At 35.3% G+C, this 18,735-nt stretch overlaps 1 protein-coding gene across 1 annotated transcript in view; it reads right to left on the minus strand.

Annotated features, from left to right (window-relative positions):
- STXBP5L (syntaxin binding protein 5L) overlaps positions 1-18,735 on the minus strand; it is a 313,084-nt gene that overhangs the window by 85,424 nt on the left and 208,925 nt on the right. The window contains exon 18 of the mRNA XM_045556950.1: positions 16,198-16,323. Within this exon, the coding sequence (XP_045412906.1) occupies positions 16,198-16,323 (126 nt within the window). The remainder of the gene's footprint in view (positions 1-16,197; positions 16,324-18,735) is intronic.

The raw sequence follows: 18,735 nt of genomic DNA on the forward strand, positions 1-18,735 counted from the left end.
AGCCCTGGTGCCTGCCGGACTCCGAACATTCTCCCCCAGTGCCAGCGATCTGCAGGCGCGTGGTCGCCATCTTGAGGTCCAGAGCCTAGCCGCTGCAGAACCATAGGGTGCCAGGCAGCTCCCCAGGCGGCTCCCTGCCCTAGTCTGTGAACCCATGCCAGGAGCTCTGGCTTTGTATGAACTCTGTGGACAAGAGACATCAACGGGAATCAGCTTAGTCTCTAGGGGATCTCCACTGGGATGCGGCTCTCAAAGGGAGAGGGATGGAACAGCGCTAAGGCAAAAAGCAGGGAAGGGTCACCGAATTACAGATTTTTTTTTCCTTTTTCTTTTTTCTTCTTTTCCTCTTTGTTTTCAGTGGCCCTCTAGCCAGGGTGCTACTGTATACTCCTGAGCTCGCCAGGCCCCCAGCTCTGGTGCCTGCTGGACCCCCACTGAGGGCTTCCTCAGACACAAGAGTGTGGAGCCTGGACCTTGGAGACATTGGGACAGGGTAGACCTTTGCCCGTGGGAGCTGCAGCAGCTGGGGCACTGAACGAGTGAGGGCACTGCCTCCTCCCCCTAACCAGTGTCTTTCCTGTGGAAAGAGACAGAAACCACCCCTCTAGAGGAAGAACCAAAAGACAGGGAAAAAAAAAAAAGAGAGAGAGACTTTCTGCTTGCAAATAGTGTGAATCCTGCCTGCTAACTGAAAGTCCACAACACAGTGACTTAACTTGCCAAACCGGTCTTAGGTCAAACCAATCCTCTGGGGCTGGACCCATCTGAAGCAGCCCCCCAACTGAGATAGAAAAAACTCTAAACAACATACAACAGTCTCCCCCTCTGGAAAATGGAAGCAACAAACCTAGATTGTTTCACAGCCTAAGAACAGAGTACAAGGTGTGCTGTTAGCCAGACTAAAGCTGTGAGAAAAGATCTAACAATAGATCCAGATGGGAAGGGCTCAGCGGAAAACTATGGGGAGCACAAAGAACCAACTGGAAACCTCATCCCCAAAGAGAAATACCAGCTCTCTACCAATTGACACAAACCAGATTCAAAATACCAACATGTTATAGGAAGAATTTCAGTTATGGATTATAAATAAGCTGAATAATATACAAGAAAAAATGGATAATCAACACAAAGAAACCACAAAAAAAATCCAGGATTTGGAAGAAAAATTCACTAAGGAAATTGAAATATTGAAGAAAAACCAAACTGAACTCCTAGAGATAAAGAATTTATTCAGGGAACTACAAAACACAGTGGAAAGTCTCAAGAGCAGGGTAGATCAAACAAGAAATAATCTCAGAGATTGAAGATAACTCTTTCCAATTAATTAAGTCAGTCACAGAGATAGAGAAAAGAAATAAGAAAAAAGATCAGAGTCTACAAGAAATGTGGGATTATGTGAAGAAGCCTAATGTGAGAGTTATCGGCATCCCTGAGGGTGAAGAAGATAAAAAGCAAGGGCTGGACAAGCTATTTGAAGGCATAATAGAGGAAAATTTCCCAGGCCTTGCTACAACTATAGATATACAGGTTCAAGAAGCTCAAAGAACCCCTGGGAGATTCATAGCAAATAGGAAAACACCACACCACGTAGTCATCAGACTGACCAAAATATCCACTAAAGAGACCCTTCTTTGAGCTGTAAGGAGAAAGAAACAAGTAACATACAAAGGAAAGCCCATTAGAATTACGCCAGATTTCTCAACTGAAACCTTACAAGCAAGAAGAAGTTGGGGCCCCATTCTCACTCTTTTGAAACAGAATAATGCCCAGCCTAGAATCTTGTACCCAGCTAACCTAAGTTTTCTATATGAAGGAGAAATTAAGACATTCTCAGATAAACAAGGACTGAGAGAATTCACCAAGACAAGACCAGCTCTCCAAGAAGTACTCAAAAGAGAGTTACACATGGATCAGCACAAGAGAGACCCATGAATGTAAAACCACTCAAGAGCTAAGGATCAAATTCCAGCCACCACAATGGCTCAAGAGAGAAAACATAGCAATGAAGTTCTACTCAACAAGATCAACAGAAATCTGTCCCACTTATCAGTTCTCTCAATAAATGTCAATGGTCTGAATTCCCCACTCAAGAGACATAGACTGGCCCAATGGATAAAAAAACACAAACCAAGTATCTGCTGTCTTCAGGAAACTCACCTAACCTGCAAAGATGCATTTAGACTGAAAATAAAAGGATGGAAATCAATATTTCAAGCAAATGGTAGCCAAAAGAAAGCTGGTGTGGCAGTTTTAATTTCCAATAACTTAGTTTTTAAACCAACAATAGTAATAAAAGACAAAGATGGTTACTACATACTGGTTAAAGGCACAATTCATCAAGAAGACATAACCATACTTAATATATATGCACCCAACTTAGGCGCACCCAGATTCATAAAGCAAACCATACTTGATCTGAACCAAATGATAGACAACAATACTGTATTAGCTGGAGACTTTAACACCCCACTGACAGTACAGGACAGATCCTCCAAACAGAAAATAAGCAAAGAAATAATGGACTTAAATAGAATGCTAGAACAAATGGGCCTGACTGACATCTACAGGACATTCTACCCGAAATCCACTGAATATACATTCTTCTCATCAGCTCATGGGACATTCACTAAGATTGACCATATCCTAGGACATAAAGCATGTCTTAAAAAATTTAAAAAAACAGAACTCATACCACGCATCTTATCAGATCACAGTGGAATAAAAGCAATAATGAACCCTAACAGAAACTCTCATTCCTACTCAAAGCCATGGAAGCTAAACAACCTTCTCCTGAACGATTATTTTATAAAGGAAGAAATCAAGTCAGAAATCAAAAGTTTCTTTGAATTAAATGACAAAGGAGACACAACTTATCAAAATCTATGGTACACAGCTAAAGCAGTCCTGAGAGGAAAATTCATTTCCATAAATACCTATATCAAAAAGACAGAAAACTTACAAATAGACAACTTAATGAATAGACTCAAAGAGCTGGAGAAAGAAGAACAGACTGACCCCAAATCTGGCAGAAGGTGAGAAATTATTAAGATCAAATCAGAATTAAATGAAAAGGACAACAAAAATACCATAAGGGAAATTAATAAAACAAAAAGTTGGTTCTTTGAAAAGATAAACAAAATAGACACACCACTGGCTAGACTAACCAAGAGCAGAAAAGCAAAATCTCTAATAACTTCCATCAGGAACATGAAAGGAGAAATCACGACCGATGCCACAGAGATACATGACATCATCTATGAATTCTACAAAAATCTTTATGCACAGAAACTGGAAAATGTGGAGGAAATGGACAATTTCTTAGAAACACATAGCCTTCCCAAGCTCAATCAGGAAGAAATAGAATTCCGGAATAGACAAATAACAAGAACTGAGATTGACACAGCAATAAAAAACCTTCCCCAAAAGAAAAGCCCTGGTCCAGATGGGTTCACACCCAAATTTTACCACACATACAAAGATGAACTGGTGCCCACCCTACATAAACTATTCTCCAATATCGAGAAGGATGGAATTCTCCCCAACACATTTTACCAAGCTAATATAACATTGATACCAAAACCAGGAAAGGATGCAACAACAAAAGAAAACTACAGACCAATTTCTCTCATGAACACAGATGCAAAAATTCTCAATAAAATCCTAGCAAATCGTATCCAAGTGCTTATTAAAAAAATAATTCATCATGACCAAGTAGGCTTCATCCCAGAGATGCAGGGGTGGTTCAACATACGAAAATCTATAAATGTAATTCACCACATAAATAGAAGCAAAAATAAAGACCATATGATCCTCTCAATAGATGCAGAAAAAGCATTTGACAAAATTCAACACCCTTTTATGATAAGAACGCTTAACAAAATAAGCATAAACGGGACCTACCTAAAAATGACACAAGCCATATATGACAAACCCACAGCCAACATCATACTGAATGGGGAAAAACTGAAACCATTCCCACTCAAAACGGGAACCAGACAAGGCTGCCCACTGTCCCCATTACTTTTCAACATAGTATTGGAAGTGCTTGCGAGAGCTACCAGGCAAGAGAGCAGAATCAAGGGTGTCCAAATAGGGAAAGAAGAGATCAAACTCTCACTCTTCACTGATGATATGATGTTATATCTGGAAAACCCCAAGGACTCAACCAAGAGACTCCTGGAATTAATTAATGAATTCAGTAAAGTCTCAGGTTACAAAATCAATACACACAAATCAGAGGCATTCATATATGCCAATAACATTCAATCGGAGAACCAAATTAAGGACTCAATACCCTTCAAAATAGCAACAAAGAAAATAAAATATCTAGGAATATATTTAACTAAAGAGGTAAAGGACCTGTATAGAGAGAACTATGAAACTCTGAGGAAGGAAATTGCAGAACATGTAAATAGGTGGAAAACCATACCATGCTCGTGGATCGGAAGAATCAACATTGTTAAAATGTCTATACTACCCAAAGTAATCTACAGATTCAGTGCAATCCCTATTAAATTACCAACATCATTTTTCACAGATTAGAAAAAATAATTATACACAATGTATGGAATCAGAGAAGACCCCATATAGCAAAAGCAATTTTAAGCAATAAAAACAAAATGGGAGGTATTAATTTGCCAGACTTCAAACTATACTACAAGGCTGTGGTTCTTAAAACTGCCTGGTATTGGCACAAGTGCAGGGACACAGATTGGAGGAATAGAACAGAAAATCCAAATATGAAACCATCCTCATATAGCCATCTAATCTTTGACAAAATAGACAAAAACATACTCTGGGGACAAGAATCCTTACTCAATAAATGGTGCTGGGGAAACTGGATAGCCACATGTAGAAGACTGAAACAGGACCCACAGATTTCACCTCTCACAAAAATCAAATCACGGTGGATAACAGATTTTAACCTTAAATGGGAAACGATTAGAATTCTAGAAGAAAATGTAGCAAAGACCCTTACAGACATTGGTCTAGGCAAAGAATTTATGAAGAAGACCCCTAAGGGAATCACAGCAACAACAAAAATAAACGAATGGGACCTGATTAAATTAAAAAGCTTCTGCACAGCCAAAGAAACAGTCACAAAAATAAACAGCCTACAGAATGGGAAAAAATTTTCGCATACTACACATCAGATAAAGGACTGATAACAAGAATCTATTTAGAACTCAGGAAAATCAGCAAGAAAAAATCAAACAACCCTATCAAAAAGTGGGCAAACGGCATGAATAGAAATTTTTCAAAAGAAGATATAAGAATGGCTAACAAACATATGAAAAAATGCTCAACATCCCTAATCATCAGGGAAATGCAAATCAAAACCACAATGAGATATCACTTAACTCCGATGAGAATGGCCTTTATCAAAAAGTCCCAAAATAACACATGTTGGCGTGGATGCGGAGAGACAGGAACACTCATACACTGCTGGTGGGACTGCAAACTAGTGCAACCCCTGTAGAAAGCATTATGGAGATACCTTAAACAGATTCAAGTAGACCTACCATTTGATCCAGCAATCCCATTATTGGGCATCTACCCAAAGGAACAAAAGTCATTCTATAACAAAGACACCTGTACCCGAATGTTTACAGCAGCACAATTCACAATGGCAAAGATGTGGAAACAACCCAAATGGCCATCAATCCATGAATGGATTAGTAAACTATGGTATATGTATACCATGGAGTATTACTCAGCTATAAGAAATAATGGTGATACAACATCTCTTTGGTTCTCCTGGAGAGAGTTGGAACCCATTATATTAAGTGAAGTATCCCAAGAATGGAAACACAAGCATCACATGTGCTCACCAGAAAATTGGTTTCCCTGATCATCGCCTAAATGCACATCGGGGAAGGATACCAATTGGATATCAAACTGGGACGTGGGGTGGGGGGAGGTGATAGGTGTATGCCTACATGATGAGTGCGTTGCTCACCGTCTGGGGAGTGGTCATGCTTGAAGGTGCTGACTCGGGGAGGTGGGGGTTGGGGGGAGGGGATGGAGGTATGACTACATGGTGAGTTCCAGGCGCACTGTCTGGAGAATGGACACGCTTGAGGCTCTCACTCAGGGGGATGGGCGGGACATGGACAATGTATATGACCTGAGCTTTTGTACCCCCATGATGAGCTGAAGTAAAAAAAAAAAAAGAAAGGGAATTAAAAGTCCAGATCATAAAGTCTCCAAAAATCCTATTGAGGCTGTGTTCTATTTGGCATTTCTAAACAATGCTAATATATAAGCACTGATATAAAATAAGTGAAAATCAAATATTTCAAAAATTTATTTCTACTTCTTTAAGTATGTTGGTACTTTAAGAAATTGATTTTTTTCTCAAGCTATGACTCAAAATGGAAAGATAGGTTTACATGTGGATTTCTCTAACAGCCTAGGATAAAACATTACAAGATAAAAAGAAAAACTTACTTTTAAATAGCCTAAAGTTTTTACCCGTCATATATACTTACTTAAAAAAAAGGTCACATAACATTTGTAATCTTACATGCTTTGGAAAAATTAGACTGATCTAATACATCTTTGTTTTTCCTTGATTTTACCACAATGTAAAAATAATGTTAGCACTATATGTGCTATTTTAAATTTAACTTAATTACATTGTACTACCTTTGTTTTTTTTTCTTAATTCTTTTTTTAAATTTTTTTATTGACACATAATAATTGTACATATTCATGGAGTACATTTTACATCTTGATACAAGCACACAACATATAGTGATCAAATCAAGGTAACTGGGACATGATTCACCCGAAACATTGTACTACCTTCATTTTAAGTACTCAGTGTGATTAGTGGTATCATATTGGACAGCACAGAATATATTAATAGAACATTTCTATCACTGGAGAAAGTTTTACTGGACTGTAATGTAAGTTATGTAAGTACTGGGTTTACTTTCTCATAAAAATCCTAATTAAATTTAATTTTCTAAAAGCCCTTTATCATTTTTTGTTCTAATATACTAATATTATGTTGATATTATAAAATTAAAAAATTTTGTGTTAATACAAATTATAATATATACTTGATAAAATAGATTAATTGTAATAATACTATAAATCATAAGGCCTTGATGTATTGGGTTAAATTATAATTTCCAGATATTTAATTAAATTTAAGAACTTAGTTTAGTATCAAAATGAATCAATTTATTCATAATTTTAGATACCTGGACAATTTATAAGAAAGAAAAGCAATCATTTAGATCATAAAAGATTTTTTTTTTTTAATTTCAGCTCTTCATGGGGGTACAAAAGCTCAGGTTATATACATTGTCCGTGTCCCGCCCATCCCCCTGAGTCAGAGCCTCAGGCATGTCCATTCTCCAGACAGTGGGCCTGGCATTCACCATGTAGTCATACCTCCGTCCCTTCCCCCCCCACCTCTTTGAGTCAGCAGCTTCAAGCAGATCATAAAAGATTTTTATTTCTTAAATAGAGGATACAGAAACTCTTGAATTTGGACATTTCTAACTATATTAAACCCTCTCACTGTGCATAAAAGTCAAGATTATATCTCAGTAGAGTTAAACTGAGAAATTGATAAATTTTGTGCTTAGCTTAACATTTCTCTCAACCCATAGCTAAATCTTATCTATTGTTTACCTGCTTAAAGTGGGTGACCAAATAATATCTAACATTTGTCACATAAATGCCAATAAAAATATTTTAATGTTTGTTTTTCACCTGTTATTAATAAACATGGTTCCAAACTAAATTTAGCTAAACTGCTTCCCTTCCTGATGAAGGTGAATCATGTGGCTATCTAATAGCTATTCAAAATTTTAACTTGTCTCATCCTGACTTGACTGATGTCCAACCCTAAAACAATCCTAATATATTACTCGATTGTGGCTCATGTATTAAAAATAATCAGATATATCTTATCGTTACATATATTTAAAATATATAATATGAAATACTGAAAATAAAATATTCTATTTACTTATACTAATTACCACTTAGATGGGTACTTTATACTGATAGTAGATATGCCTTCAGGGTTGTTGATGATTTTGACATACTATGAAAATAAAGTTCTAACTTATTTGGATATCTCAAATTTTAAAATAGAAAAGAAAGTATGACTGTTGGAAGCAATCCAATACTTAAAATAAAAACCCTTTAGTTATTAAGAATAAAGCCCATACTAAATCAAATGCTCTACCTGATTTATAAATAAGTAGTCCTACCTGCAATTGCACCACTGATAGACAAATATCAAGAGGATTCATTGCTATTAGACCTCAACTATAGGAATGCCAAAGAGGTTCTTGAGACTAAAAATAAATGCTACCAGATGAAAACTATAGAATTTGGGGGTAAATAAGGAACATTTACCAAAATAAATCATATTCTTAGATGAATAGTAACACAATAAGCTTTACAGAAATGAGAAATTACAAAATATATTACCTCTCAACAACATAAATAAATTGGCAATCAGTAACAATTAGGTATATAACACAGTCCCAAATATTTAGAAATTAAACAACACAGTTCTAAATAACCCAGGGGTAAAAAATATTTTACAAATTTAAAACTAAATAATATTGAAAGTAAATATGTAAAATTTATGGTAGACAGTTTAAGCAGTATTTGCAGGAAAATATATTACTTCAAATGGTTACATTACATAGAGAGACTTAAAAGTAATTATCTAAGCGTCTATCTTAAGAAATTAGAGAAAAGATGAAATTAAATCCAAAGTAGAAGCAAATAAAAATAGGAGCTTTAGTCAAAAGAATAATGAAATCAATTAAGAATATTCACAGAATATTGGTTCTTTGAAAATATTAATCAAATTGATAAACCTTAGAAAGATTGATCAAGAAAAAAGAGAAGACATAAATTACCAGTATCAGAAATGAGATTAGAAACCTTAAAAAGAGATGCTGAGCACTTTTTTATATGTTTGCTGGCCATTAGTCTATCTTCTTTTGAAAAGTTTCTGTTCATATCCTTTGCCCATTTATTGATGGGGTTGTTTGATTTTTTTCTTGTTGATTTTCTTAAGTTCTATATAGATTCTTCTTATCAGCCCTTTATCGGATATGTAGAAATCAAATATTTTCTCCCATTCTGTGTGTTGTCTATTTGCTCTAAGGACAGTTTCCTTGGCTGTGCAAAAGCTGTTTAATTTGATCAGGTCTCATTTGTTTATTTTTGTTGCTGCTGTGATTGCTTTGGGGGTCTTCTTCATAAATTCTTTACCTAGGTCGCTGTCTAAAAGAGTCTTCCTCAGATTTTCTTACAGAATTTTTTTTTTTTTTTTTTTTGAGACAGAGTCTCGCTCTGTTGCCCGGGCTAGAGTGAGTGCCATGGCGTCAGCCTAGCTCACAGCAACCTCAAACTCCTGGGCTTAAGTGATCCTACTGCCTCAGCCTCCCGAGTAGCTGGGACTACAGGCATGAGCCACCATGCCTGGCTAACATTTTTCTATATATATTTTTAGTTGGCCAGCTAATTTCTTTCTTTTTTTTAGTAGAGACGGGGTCTCACTCTTGCTCAGGCTGGTCTCGAACTCCTGACCTCGAGCGATCCACCCACCTCAGCCTCCCAGAGTGCTAGGATTACAGCCGTGAGCCACCACGCCTGGCCTTCTTCCAGAATTCTTAAGGTTTCACACCTTAGGTTTAAGTCTGTTATCCAATGTGAGTCAATTTTTGTGAGAGGTGAGAGGTGGGATCCAGTTTCAATCTTCTGCATGTGGATATCCAGTTTTCCCAGCATCACTTATTGAATAGAGATTCTTTTCCCCAAAAAAGTGGTCAACATCTTTAATCATTAGGGAAATGCAAATCAAAGGTACAATGAGATATCACCTAACTCCACTGAGAATGGCCTCTATCAAAAAGTCCCAAAATAACAAATGCTGGCATGGATGTGGAGAGATTGGAACACTCTTACACTGCTGGTGGGACTGCAAATTAGTAAAAGCCCTGTGGAAAGTAATTTGGAGATACCTCAAAGAGCTAAAAATAGAAATACCATTTGATCTAGCAATCCCACTAGTAGGCATTAGGCATCTATCCAAAGGAAAAAAGAGACATTCTATAATAAAGACATCTGCACTCAAATGTTTATAGCAGCACAATTTATAATTGCAAAGATGTGGAAACGACCCAAATGCCCATCAACACACAAGTGGATTAATAAAATGTGGTATATGTATACCATGGAATACTACTCAACTACAAAAAACAATGGTGATCTAGCACCTCTTATATTATCCTGGATAGAGATTGAGCCCATCCTTTGAAGTGAGTATCATAAGTTTGGAAAAACATGCCACAAATACTCACCATCAAACTGGTACTAATTGATCAACACTAAGGTGCTTACATGGTAGTAATACTCACTGGGGGCTGGTCAGGTAGGGGGGTGAAGGGGTTGGGGATAGACAGTGTGAGGGGAGTAAACCAACAGCTAATGGAAACGGGGCACACTGCATGGGGGAAGGACACGCTTGTAGCCCTGGCTTGAGTAAGACAAATGCATTTCACGTAACCAAAATGTTTGTATTCCCATAATATCCTGAATTAAAAATAAAGAAAGAAAAGAAAGAAAGAAGAAAGAAAGAAACCTTAAAAAGAAAATAAGGAAATGTTGCACAAATTTCATGCCCACAGAACTTCCAGAAAGACTGCAAGACGATTGGGAAATCTTCTCCCCAAAAAGCAATGAAAAAGTGAAAAAACTGACATAAACAACTATTTAGGAGTCTTGAAATTGCTCAAAGCATACATCATATTGAGAAGCATCTACTGAAGATAAACTACTGAAACTCAGTAAGAATAGTAGAAGTTTATCCAGGGGTTGCATCCATTTCCTTTTCCCTAGCATCATAGTAGGGTAGATCTACCACAGAAAACCAGGTCCAGAGGTCTTCACTGTTGAATTGTATAAAACACTTAAAGAAAAATACCAATCCTTCACAAACTTTTTCAGAAAATGCAAATGGAACTCATCTTATGAGGTCAATATTACCATAATATCAAAGTTAGACAAAGACATCACAAGAAACGAAACTATAGATTTGTTTCACTCCTACGTATTTCCCCAAGAGAAATACATACATCTACACAAAGACTTGTTTATAGAAACATTAATAATAATATTCAAAAAGTGGAAATAATCCAAATATTCATCAACCTGTGAATGGAAAAACAAAATGTGGCATATCTGTAAAATAGAACACTATTTAGCAGTAAAAAAGAATGAAGTACTGATACATGATACAATATGGATGAACCTCAAGAACATTATGCTAAGTGAAATAAGCCAGATTAGTAATCACATATTACATGATTCCACATATGTGACATGTCTAGAAAAGGCAAATCTATAGAAATGAAAAACAAATTAGTGGTTGTCTGGGGCTAGTGGTGGGAATGAGAAGGACATGAAGATCATTTGAGGGGGGTGAAAAAATGTTCTCAAATTAGATTGTGGTTATAGTTGCACAACTCTGCAAATTTACAAAAAAATAATTGAATTGTAAATTTAAATGGGTAAATTTTATATTATATAAATTATCAAAGTAAAAGATCTTAGAAAAACATTTTAACTTATCAATTTTTAGTTTATTACTTACTTGATATCTCAGCTAGATGACAAATTTCATGAAAGACACAAATTGCCAAAACTCGCATAAAGAGAAATAGAAAAATCTGACTAGCCTTGTATCTATTTTGAAAATTGTATGTATAACTTAAAACCTTCTCACAATGAAAACTCTAGGCCCAGAGGGCTCTATTGGTTAATTCTCTGAAACACCTAGGAAAGAAATAATACCAACTTTATGCAATTTTTTTCCTGAAAACAGAGGTGGTAAGAACACTTTTCAACTCATATTATGATGCCTAATAACCTTTATACCACACCTGACAAAGACAGCATAGGAAAAGAAGATTAAAGACTAATATTCCTATTGCAGATGATGTAAACAAATGGAAAAACATATCGCGATCATGAATTGGCACAATTAATGTCATTAAAATGTCCATACTACCCACAGTGACTTACAGATTCAATGGAATCCCCATCAAAATACCAATGACTTTTTTTTACAGATCTAGACAAAATATAATTCTATGCTTCATTTGGAACCAGAAAAGAGCCTGAATAATCAAAACAACCTTAAATGAAAGGAACAAATCTGGAGGCATCACTTTATTGGACTTTAAGCTACACTACAAGGCTATAGTAACCAAAACAGCATGGTACTGGCACAAGAACAGAGACACAGACCCATGGAACAGAACAGAGAATCCAGATATAAAACCATCCTCACTCATATAGCCATCTGATCTTTGACAAAGTAGACAGCAATATACACTGGGAAAAAGGATCCCTATTGAATAAATGGTGCTGGGAAAATTGGATAACCACATGTAGAAGATTGAAACAGGATCCATATTTCTCACCACTCACTAAAATTAATTCAAGATGGATCACAGACTTAAATCTAAGACATGAAACCATGAGAATTCTAGAAGAAAATGTTGGAAAAACTCTTCTAGATATCAGTCTAGGCAAAAAAATTATGAAGAAGACCCCAAGGACAATCACAGTAAAAACAAATGGGACTTGATTAAATTGAACTTCTGCACAGCCAAGGAATCAATCAACAGAGCAAACAGACAACCTATGGAATGGGAGAAAATATTCACATGTTATATACGATAAAGGGCTAATAACCAGAATCTACAAAGAACTCAAGCAAATCAGCAAGAAAAAAAATCAAAAAAACCCATTAAAAAGTGGGAAAAAGACATGAACAGAAACTTTTCAAAATAAAATAGACTAATGGCCAATAAACATGAAAAAATGCTCAACATCACTAATCATCAGAAAAATACAAATCAAAACCACAATGAGATATCACCTAACTCCAGTGAGAATGGCTTTTATCAAAAAATCCCAAAAGAATAGATGCTGGTGTGGATGCAGAGAGAAAGGAACACTTACACACTGTTGGTGGGACTACAAACTAGTGCAACATGTATAGAAAATAGAACGGAGATTCCTCAAAGAACTAAAAGTAGAACTACCATTTGATCCAGCAATCCCAGTACTGGGTATTTACCCAAAGGAAAAAAAGACATTTGCACTCGAATGTTTATTGCAGAACAATTCACAACTGCAAAGATGTAGAATCAACCCAAGTGCCCATCAATTCCTGAGTGGATTAATAAAATGTGATATATGTATACCATGGAGTACTACTCAGCCATAAAAAAATGGAGAACTACCTCTTGTATTATCCTGAATGGATCTGGAGCCCATTCTTCTAAGTGAAGTATCACAAGAATGGAAAAACAAACACCACATGTACTCATCATGAAATTGGTACTAATTGATCAACACTTATGGGCACATACGGAAGTAATATTCATCAGGTGTTGGGCAGGTGAGATGGGGGAGGAAGGGATGGGTAAAAAATTCACACCTAAGGGGTGCAGTGTGCACTGTCTGGGGGATGGGCATGCTTGTATTACAGCTTTGACTTGAGTGGTGCAAAGGCAATTTATGTAACCAAAGCATTTGTATCCCCATAATATTCTTAAATTAAAAAAAAGAAAAAAAAAGAAAATTTTCTTCTCATTTAGTTACTAAGTATTTTCTTTTAAAATCATGAAAGGATGCTGAATTTTATTAGATTCCTTTGTTTTCTGCATTCCTGACAATCATATTGCTTTTCTACTTTATTCTGTTAATGTGATGAATTACACTGATTCATTTAAAATGTTAAACAAACCTTGCATTCCTAGTTTAAACCAAACTTGGTTGTTATCTTTTTTAATTGCTAGAGCTATTTATATATTCATTGGGACTTTTTCATATGTGTTCATAAATGATATGAACCTATAATTTTCCCTTTTTGTAATGGCCTTTTCCAGTTTTTGCATCAAGTTATCTTGGCCTCATAAAATGAGATGAGCGTGATTTCATCTTTCATAATTCTCCAAAAAATTTATGTAACACCTGCATGATTTATTTCTTTAAAACTTGGTGGAATTTACTCCAGTAGCCTCATGAACTGGGATTTTTTTGGCAGCTGAAGCTCTCTATGAGACAGCTTTCTGATACAAGTGTAGTTCTTCAGAGGCTCTACAATGACTGTCAGCTCCACAGTTCCCTTACATGGAAAATTTGTTCTTCTCCAGCTGACCTATTCTAACAATAGAACCACAAGATATATCTTCATAGCTTCTTAATTCTGATGTCCCCTAGCCTTTGCGGGTCAATCTCTTTAGAGGGAAACGCTGTAAATGGCTTGAGCTTAGCCATCTTCCATGGTAATTACTTGGGTTAGAGATTAATCATACATTCTTACATATCAAATAATAGGACTGTTCCACAATCCCTTCGTCCTCTTCCTTCTTCCATCGGCTATTACTTCCCCCTTTCCTACCAAAGTATTTTCTAGTCAAGAAGCAAGCATTCAACATCTATGTTCACATATATTTCCCCACTTTCATGCGGAAAACTCCAGTGACACAAAAATAGGACTTTTTTTTCATGTAATTCTCTTTACTGATGGCTTCAAGGAGTTCTCTTAGGGCTCACCAGACTTAGCTTAGGAAGTACAGAAATATAGCCAAATATACAAGGAAATATATTCTTTGATAAAAGTTGACTCTAAATTAGTAGAGAAAAGATGAAGTATTCAGGAAATGGTATTGGCACATTTTTTTAGTCATCAGGAAAGAATATAGTTTAATCCTTATTTCATACTTTACACTTAAATAAGTTTCAGATAGATTAAAACTTTCAATCTATAAAAGAAACAATAAGTATATTAGAGAAAACATAATTTTTTATTACCTTAATGTTAGGACTACCTTTCTAAGTATGACACAAAATCCAGAGCCATAAAAGAAGAGCATAAAAAAATAGAATTATTTTAAAAGCTATGCATGGGAAAGAAGAAACCATGCTAAAAAAAGTCATAAAGCAAACAAAAGCAGGGAAAATATTCACAAATTATATCATAGAGAAAGCTAACTTCCCTAACATATAAACAGTTTTCACAAATCTCTAAGATAAAGGCCAACTCTGCACACAAATAGACAAAGAATAGAAACAGAAATGTCACAATACAGGAAAACGTGTTCAATTTCATTTAAGATTCAAGAAAAGTCTACTAATATTATAATAACATACTACTTTTCACTTAAATCAATGGTGATCAAAAGTTTGGTTATATGTTGTTGTTAAAAAGGTTGTGGGAAACCAGGCATTCTCAACATTGCTGGTGGGAGTATAGTTTGACACAATCTCTATGGAAGCCTACAACCTAGGAATCAGGATTAACTGGAATTAAATTAGACTTTAAAGAGAATAAAATCCAACTTTCAAAGATCTTATATTTGATTGAGTTATGTTGTTCTGAGCCTTCTATAGTCTCTTAATCTAGACTTCCAGAGAAAATACTTTCTGGAGGAAGATAACATCATCTAGAACCTCAAATTATAACATTCATTTCTCAATCTTTTTAAAAAACATAAATACAACTAAAAAAACCCCAAACTCGAATACATGTATACAATATATCGTGACCCTCAAACCAAGAAAAGTAATAGTCTAGATACCAAATATGGAAGTATCAAAAACATATGTAAAGACTACATTCAATATGCCCAAGTAAATAAAGACAAAAATGATAATTTAGGAAGAGACAGGAAGCTTTAAAATAATCTAATAGAAGGTCTAGAACTGAAAAATAACTGAAATTGAACTCCATGTGCATATCTATCATTATTAGATTAGACACAGCTGAAGAGTGAATTAATGAACTCTAAAAGACAAGTCAAAAGAAAGTATCCAAAATAACTTATAAGGAGAAAAAGAACAGAAAATATAAAAACACACAAACAAAAAGGCATAAGTGTAGTAACATCCTAATAATCTCTTAATAACATCAAAAGTGAGAACACTATCACAAATTTGACATCAGAAAAGAACAAATAACCACAGTTTAAAGTTTTGTTTTGTTTTTCTTATGCTATGTTCCATCTAATAAAAATCCAGGTAAGAGCTTCTTTCCATTTTTAGGACTTCACCTAAAGTATTTTAAAAGAAACATCTAAAAATATCAAACATATAAGTTAAATAATACAAATCAGAAAGAAAGTTTTAATTACTTACATTCCATACGCTGAGCTTACAGCAAGACTAGTAATCTGTTGAGGAGGTTCACCATCTACCCACACCAGCTGAATAACAAGTTCTGCCTGATATCCTGGAGGCATCCGCACTGGCCGTGTCTTAACACTAGAAGAAAGAGAAAAAATAATTCCATCACATACAGTTTAAATAAGCACGTTCAAACTTGAGAATTTATATAGATTCATCCTATAGAAATATACAAGACCAGGCATTGGAAGGGGGGCAGGCTTCAGGTGGACAATGTCTTCTAGCTTCCTCAAAATATACTGAACCACTTATGATTGCTTAGTTATTTCTTTAAGTATCTTTTTAGTTATTAAAATCCACAACTTTAACTGGTCTTCACCATTTCTTTTGTTTTGAGAATATTTTTTTATTTTTTTTGTTTTTTGTTTTTCCATTCTTTTATTTTTTATTTTTTTATTTTTATTTTTTTTATTTCAGCTTATTATGGGGGTACAAAAGTTCAGGTTATGTATATTGCCCATGCCCCCCCATCCCCCCAAGTCAGAGCTTCAAGCATGTCCATTCCCTAGACAGTGCGCATTGCACTCATCATGTAGGTATACACCCATCCCCTCCCCCCACTCCCCACCTCTGTCCAAAACCCAATTGGTATTATTCCCAAATGTGCACTTAGGTGATGATCAGGGAAACCAATTTGCTGGTGAGTACATGTGGTGCTTATTTTTCCATTCTTGGGATACTTTACTTAATAGAATGGGTTCCAACTCTCTCCAGGAAAACAAAAGAGATTCTATATCACCGTTATTTCTTACAGCTGAGTAATACTCCATGGTATACATATACCACATTTTACTAATCCACTCATGTATTGATGGGCACTCGGGTTGTTTCCACATCTTTGCCATTGTGAATTGTGCTGCTATAAACATTTGGGTGCAGGTGTCTTTTTCATAGAATGACTTTTGTTCTTTTGGGTAGATGCCCAATAATGGGATTGCTGGATCGAATGGTAAGTCTACTTGCTGTTTAAGGTATCTCCATATTGCTTTCCACAGGGGTTGTTTTGAGAATATTTTAAATTATTTTTATTATGTAATTATTTTTCTTATGTAATATTTGTTACATATATGTTAAGTTATAAAGCATAATAAACAGAATGACCATCAACCTACCACCCAGCATAAAGTTTAACATATCCAACACCTGAATTCCTGATATTTTTCTCTAAACCTGCCCCACCTGTAGCCTTCTTTGTTCCAATTGATAGCAACTTTTAGCTTTCCAGTTATTCAGTTAAAAAAAACCTTAAAACCTTAAAATAATTCTTCCTCTCTCATACTTCTCTCATATTTACCAACCATCCAATTATCAAATACTGTCAATGCTAACTTTAAAATATATCCAGAATCTTTCTACTTTTTACTCCTCTACTACTATCATCCTATTAACAGTTGCCAAACAAAAATATAGGACTCCCATTTAAATTTAAATTTCAAATAAACAGTAAATAGATTTTTTTAGTATAAATATGTACAATGAAATATTTAGGATATACTGCTACTAAAAAAGTGTTCATTGCTTATCTAAAATTCAAATTTAAGTGGGTATCCTGTACTTCATTTGCTAAATCTGGCAGCCCTTACCTTCATCTCTAATAGTTTACTCCAGTAGCTTCCTAACTGGTCTCCCAGCTTCTGCCCTTTCCTTCTATCACCAAATCCATTTTCAACAGCCACTAAATTAGTCTATTTAAAATTTAAGACTGATCATGTCACTTCTCTATGCAAAACCTTATGATGACTCCCTATTTCTCATTTGGAATAAAAAGGCAAGGTCCTTACAATGGCCTACCTGCTATTACCTGACTTCATCTCTTATCACCACCCCACCCACTCTGGCTACACTGACTTTGTTACTGTCCCTCAAACATGCCAAGAACTTTAAGTTCTTTGCTATCAGTGTTCCTTCTGCCTAGAACACTCTTCTACCACATAATTCTTTGGCTAACTCCCTCACCTACTTCAAGTTTTTATTTCAACCTCACCCTGTTAATGAGGCCCATGATGGCCACCATTTTGCTCAGCAGGAAGCACAAAGGCAAAAAAAAAAAAAAATTCAAGCAGTTGCACAAACGTGTATGTTGATAAGAATTGTAATATTGCTAAAATGAAGATTTGGCTAGTTGAAATGTTTATTTATTAACTAACATACATTGGAGACTAAATTCAGCAAAGGAAAGTGACTTAGGGATGGATGTCTATATACAATTTAGCAAAGTACAAATAATATACAACTCAAGAGTCATTCATAATATAATGTAAACCACAAAATAATATACTTAAATCAGGTTTGCCATTTGATCCTTAGGCGATAACCACATAATATAGGATTATACTGACATTTTCCTTTCGGTTCTCTTAATTATCCTTAAGATTGTCTTCACTACTTTTCAAGTCAACATTAAATGTGTCCATATATATTATATTTCATAATTTTTACTGCTTATTTTATCTCCAATACCAGATCGCTGTTGGTTTCACTGCTTTTTCT

The sequence above is a fragment of the Lemur catta genome, chromosome 1 (genome assembly GCF_020740605.2).
Source record: "Lemur catta isolate mLemCat1 chromosome 1, mLemCat1.pri, whole genome shotgun sequence".
Classification (NCBI taxonomy): Eukaryota; Metazoa; Chordata; class Mammalia; order Primates; family Lemuridae; genus Lemur; species Lemur catta.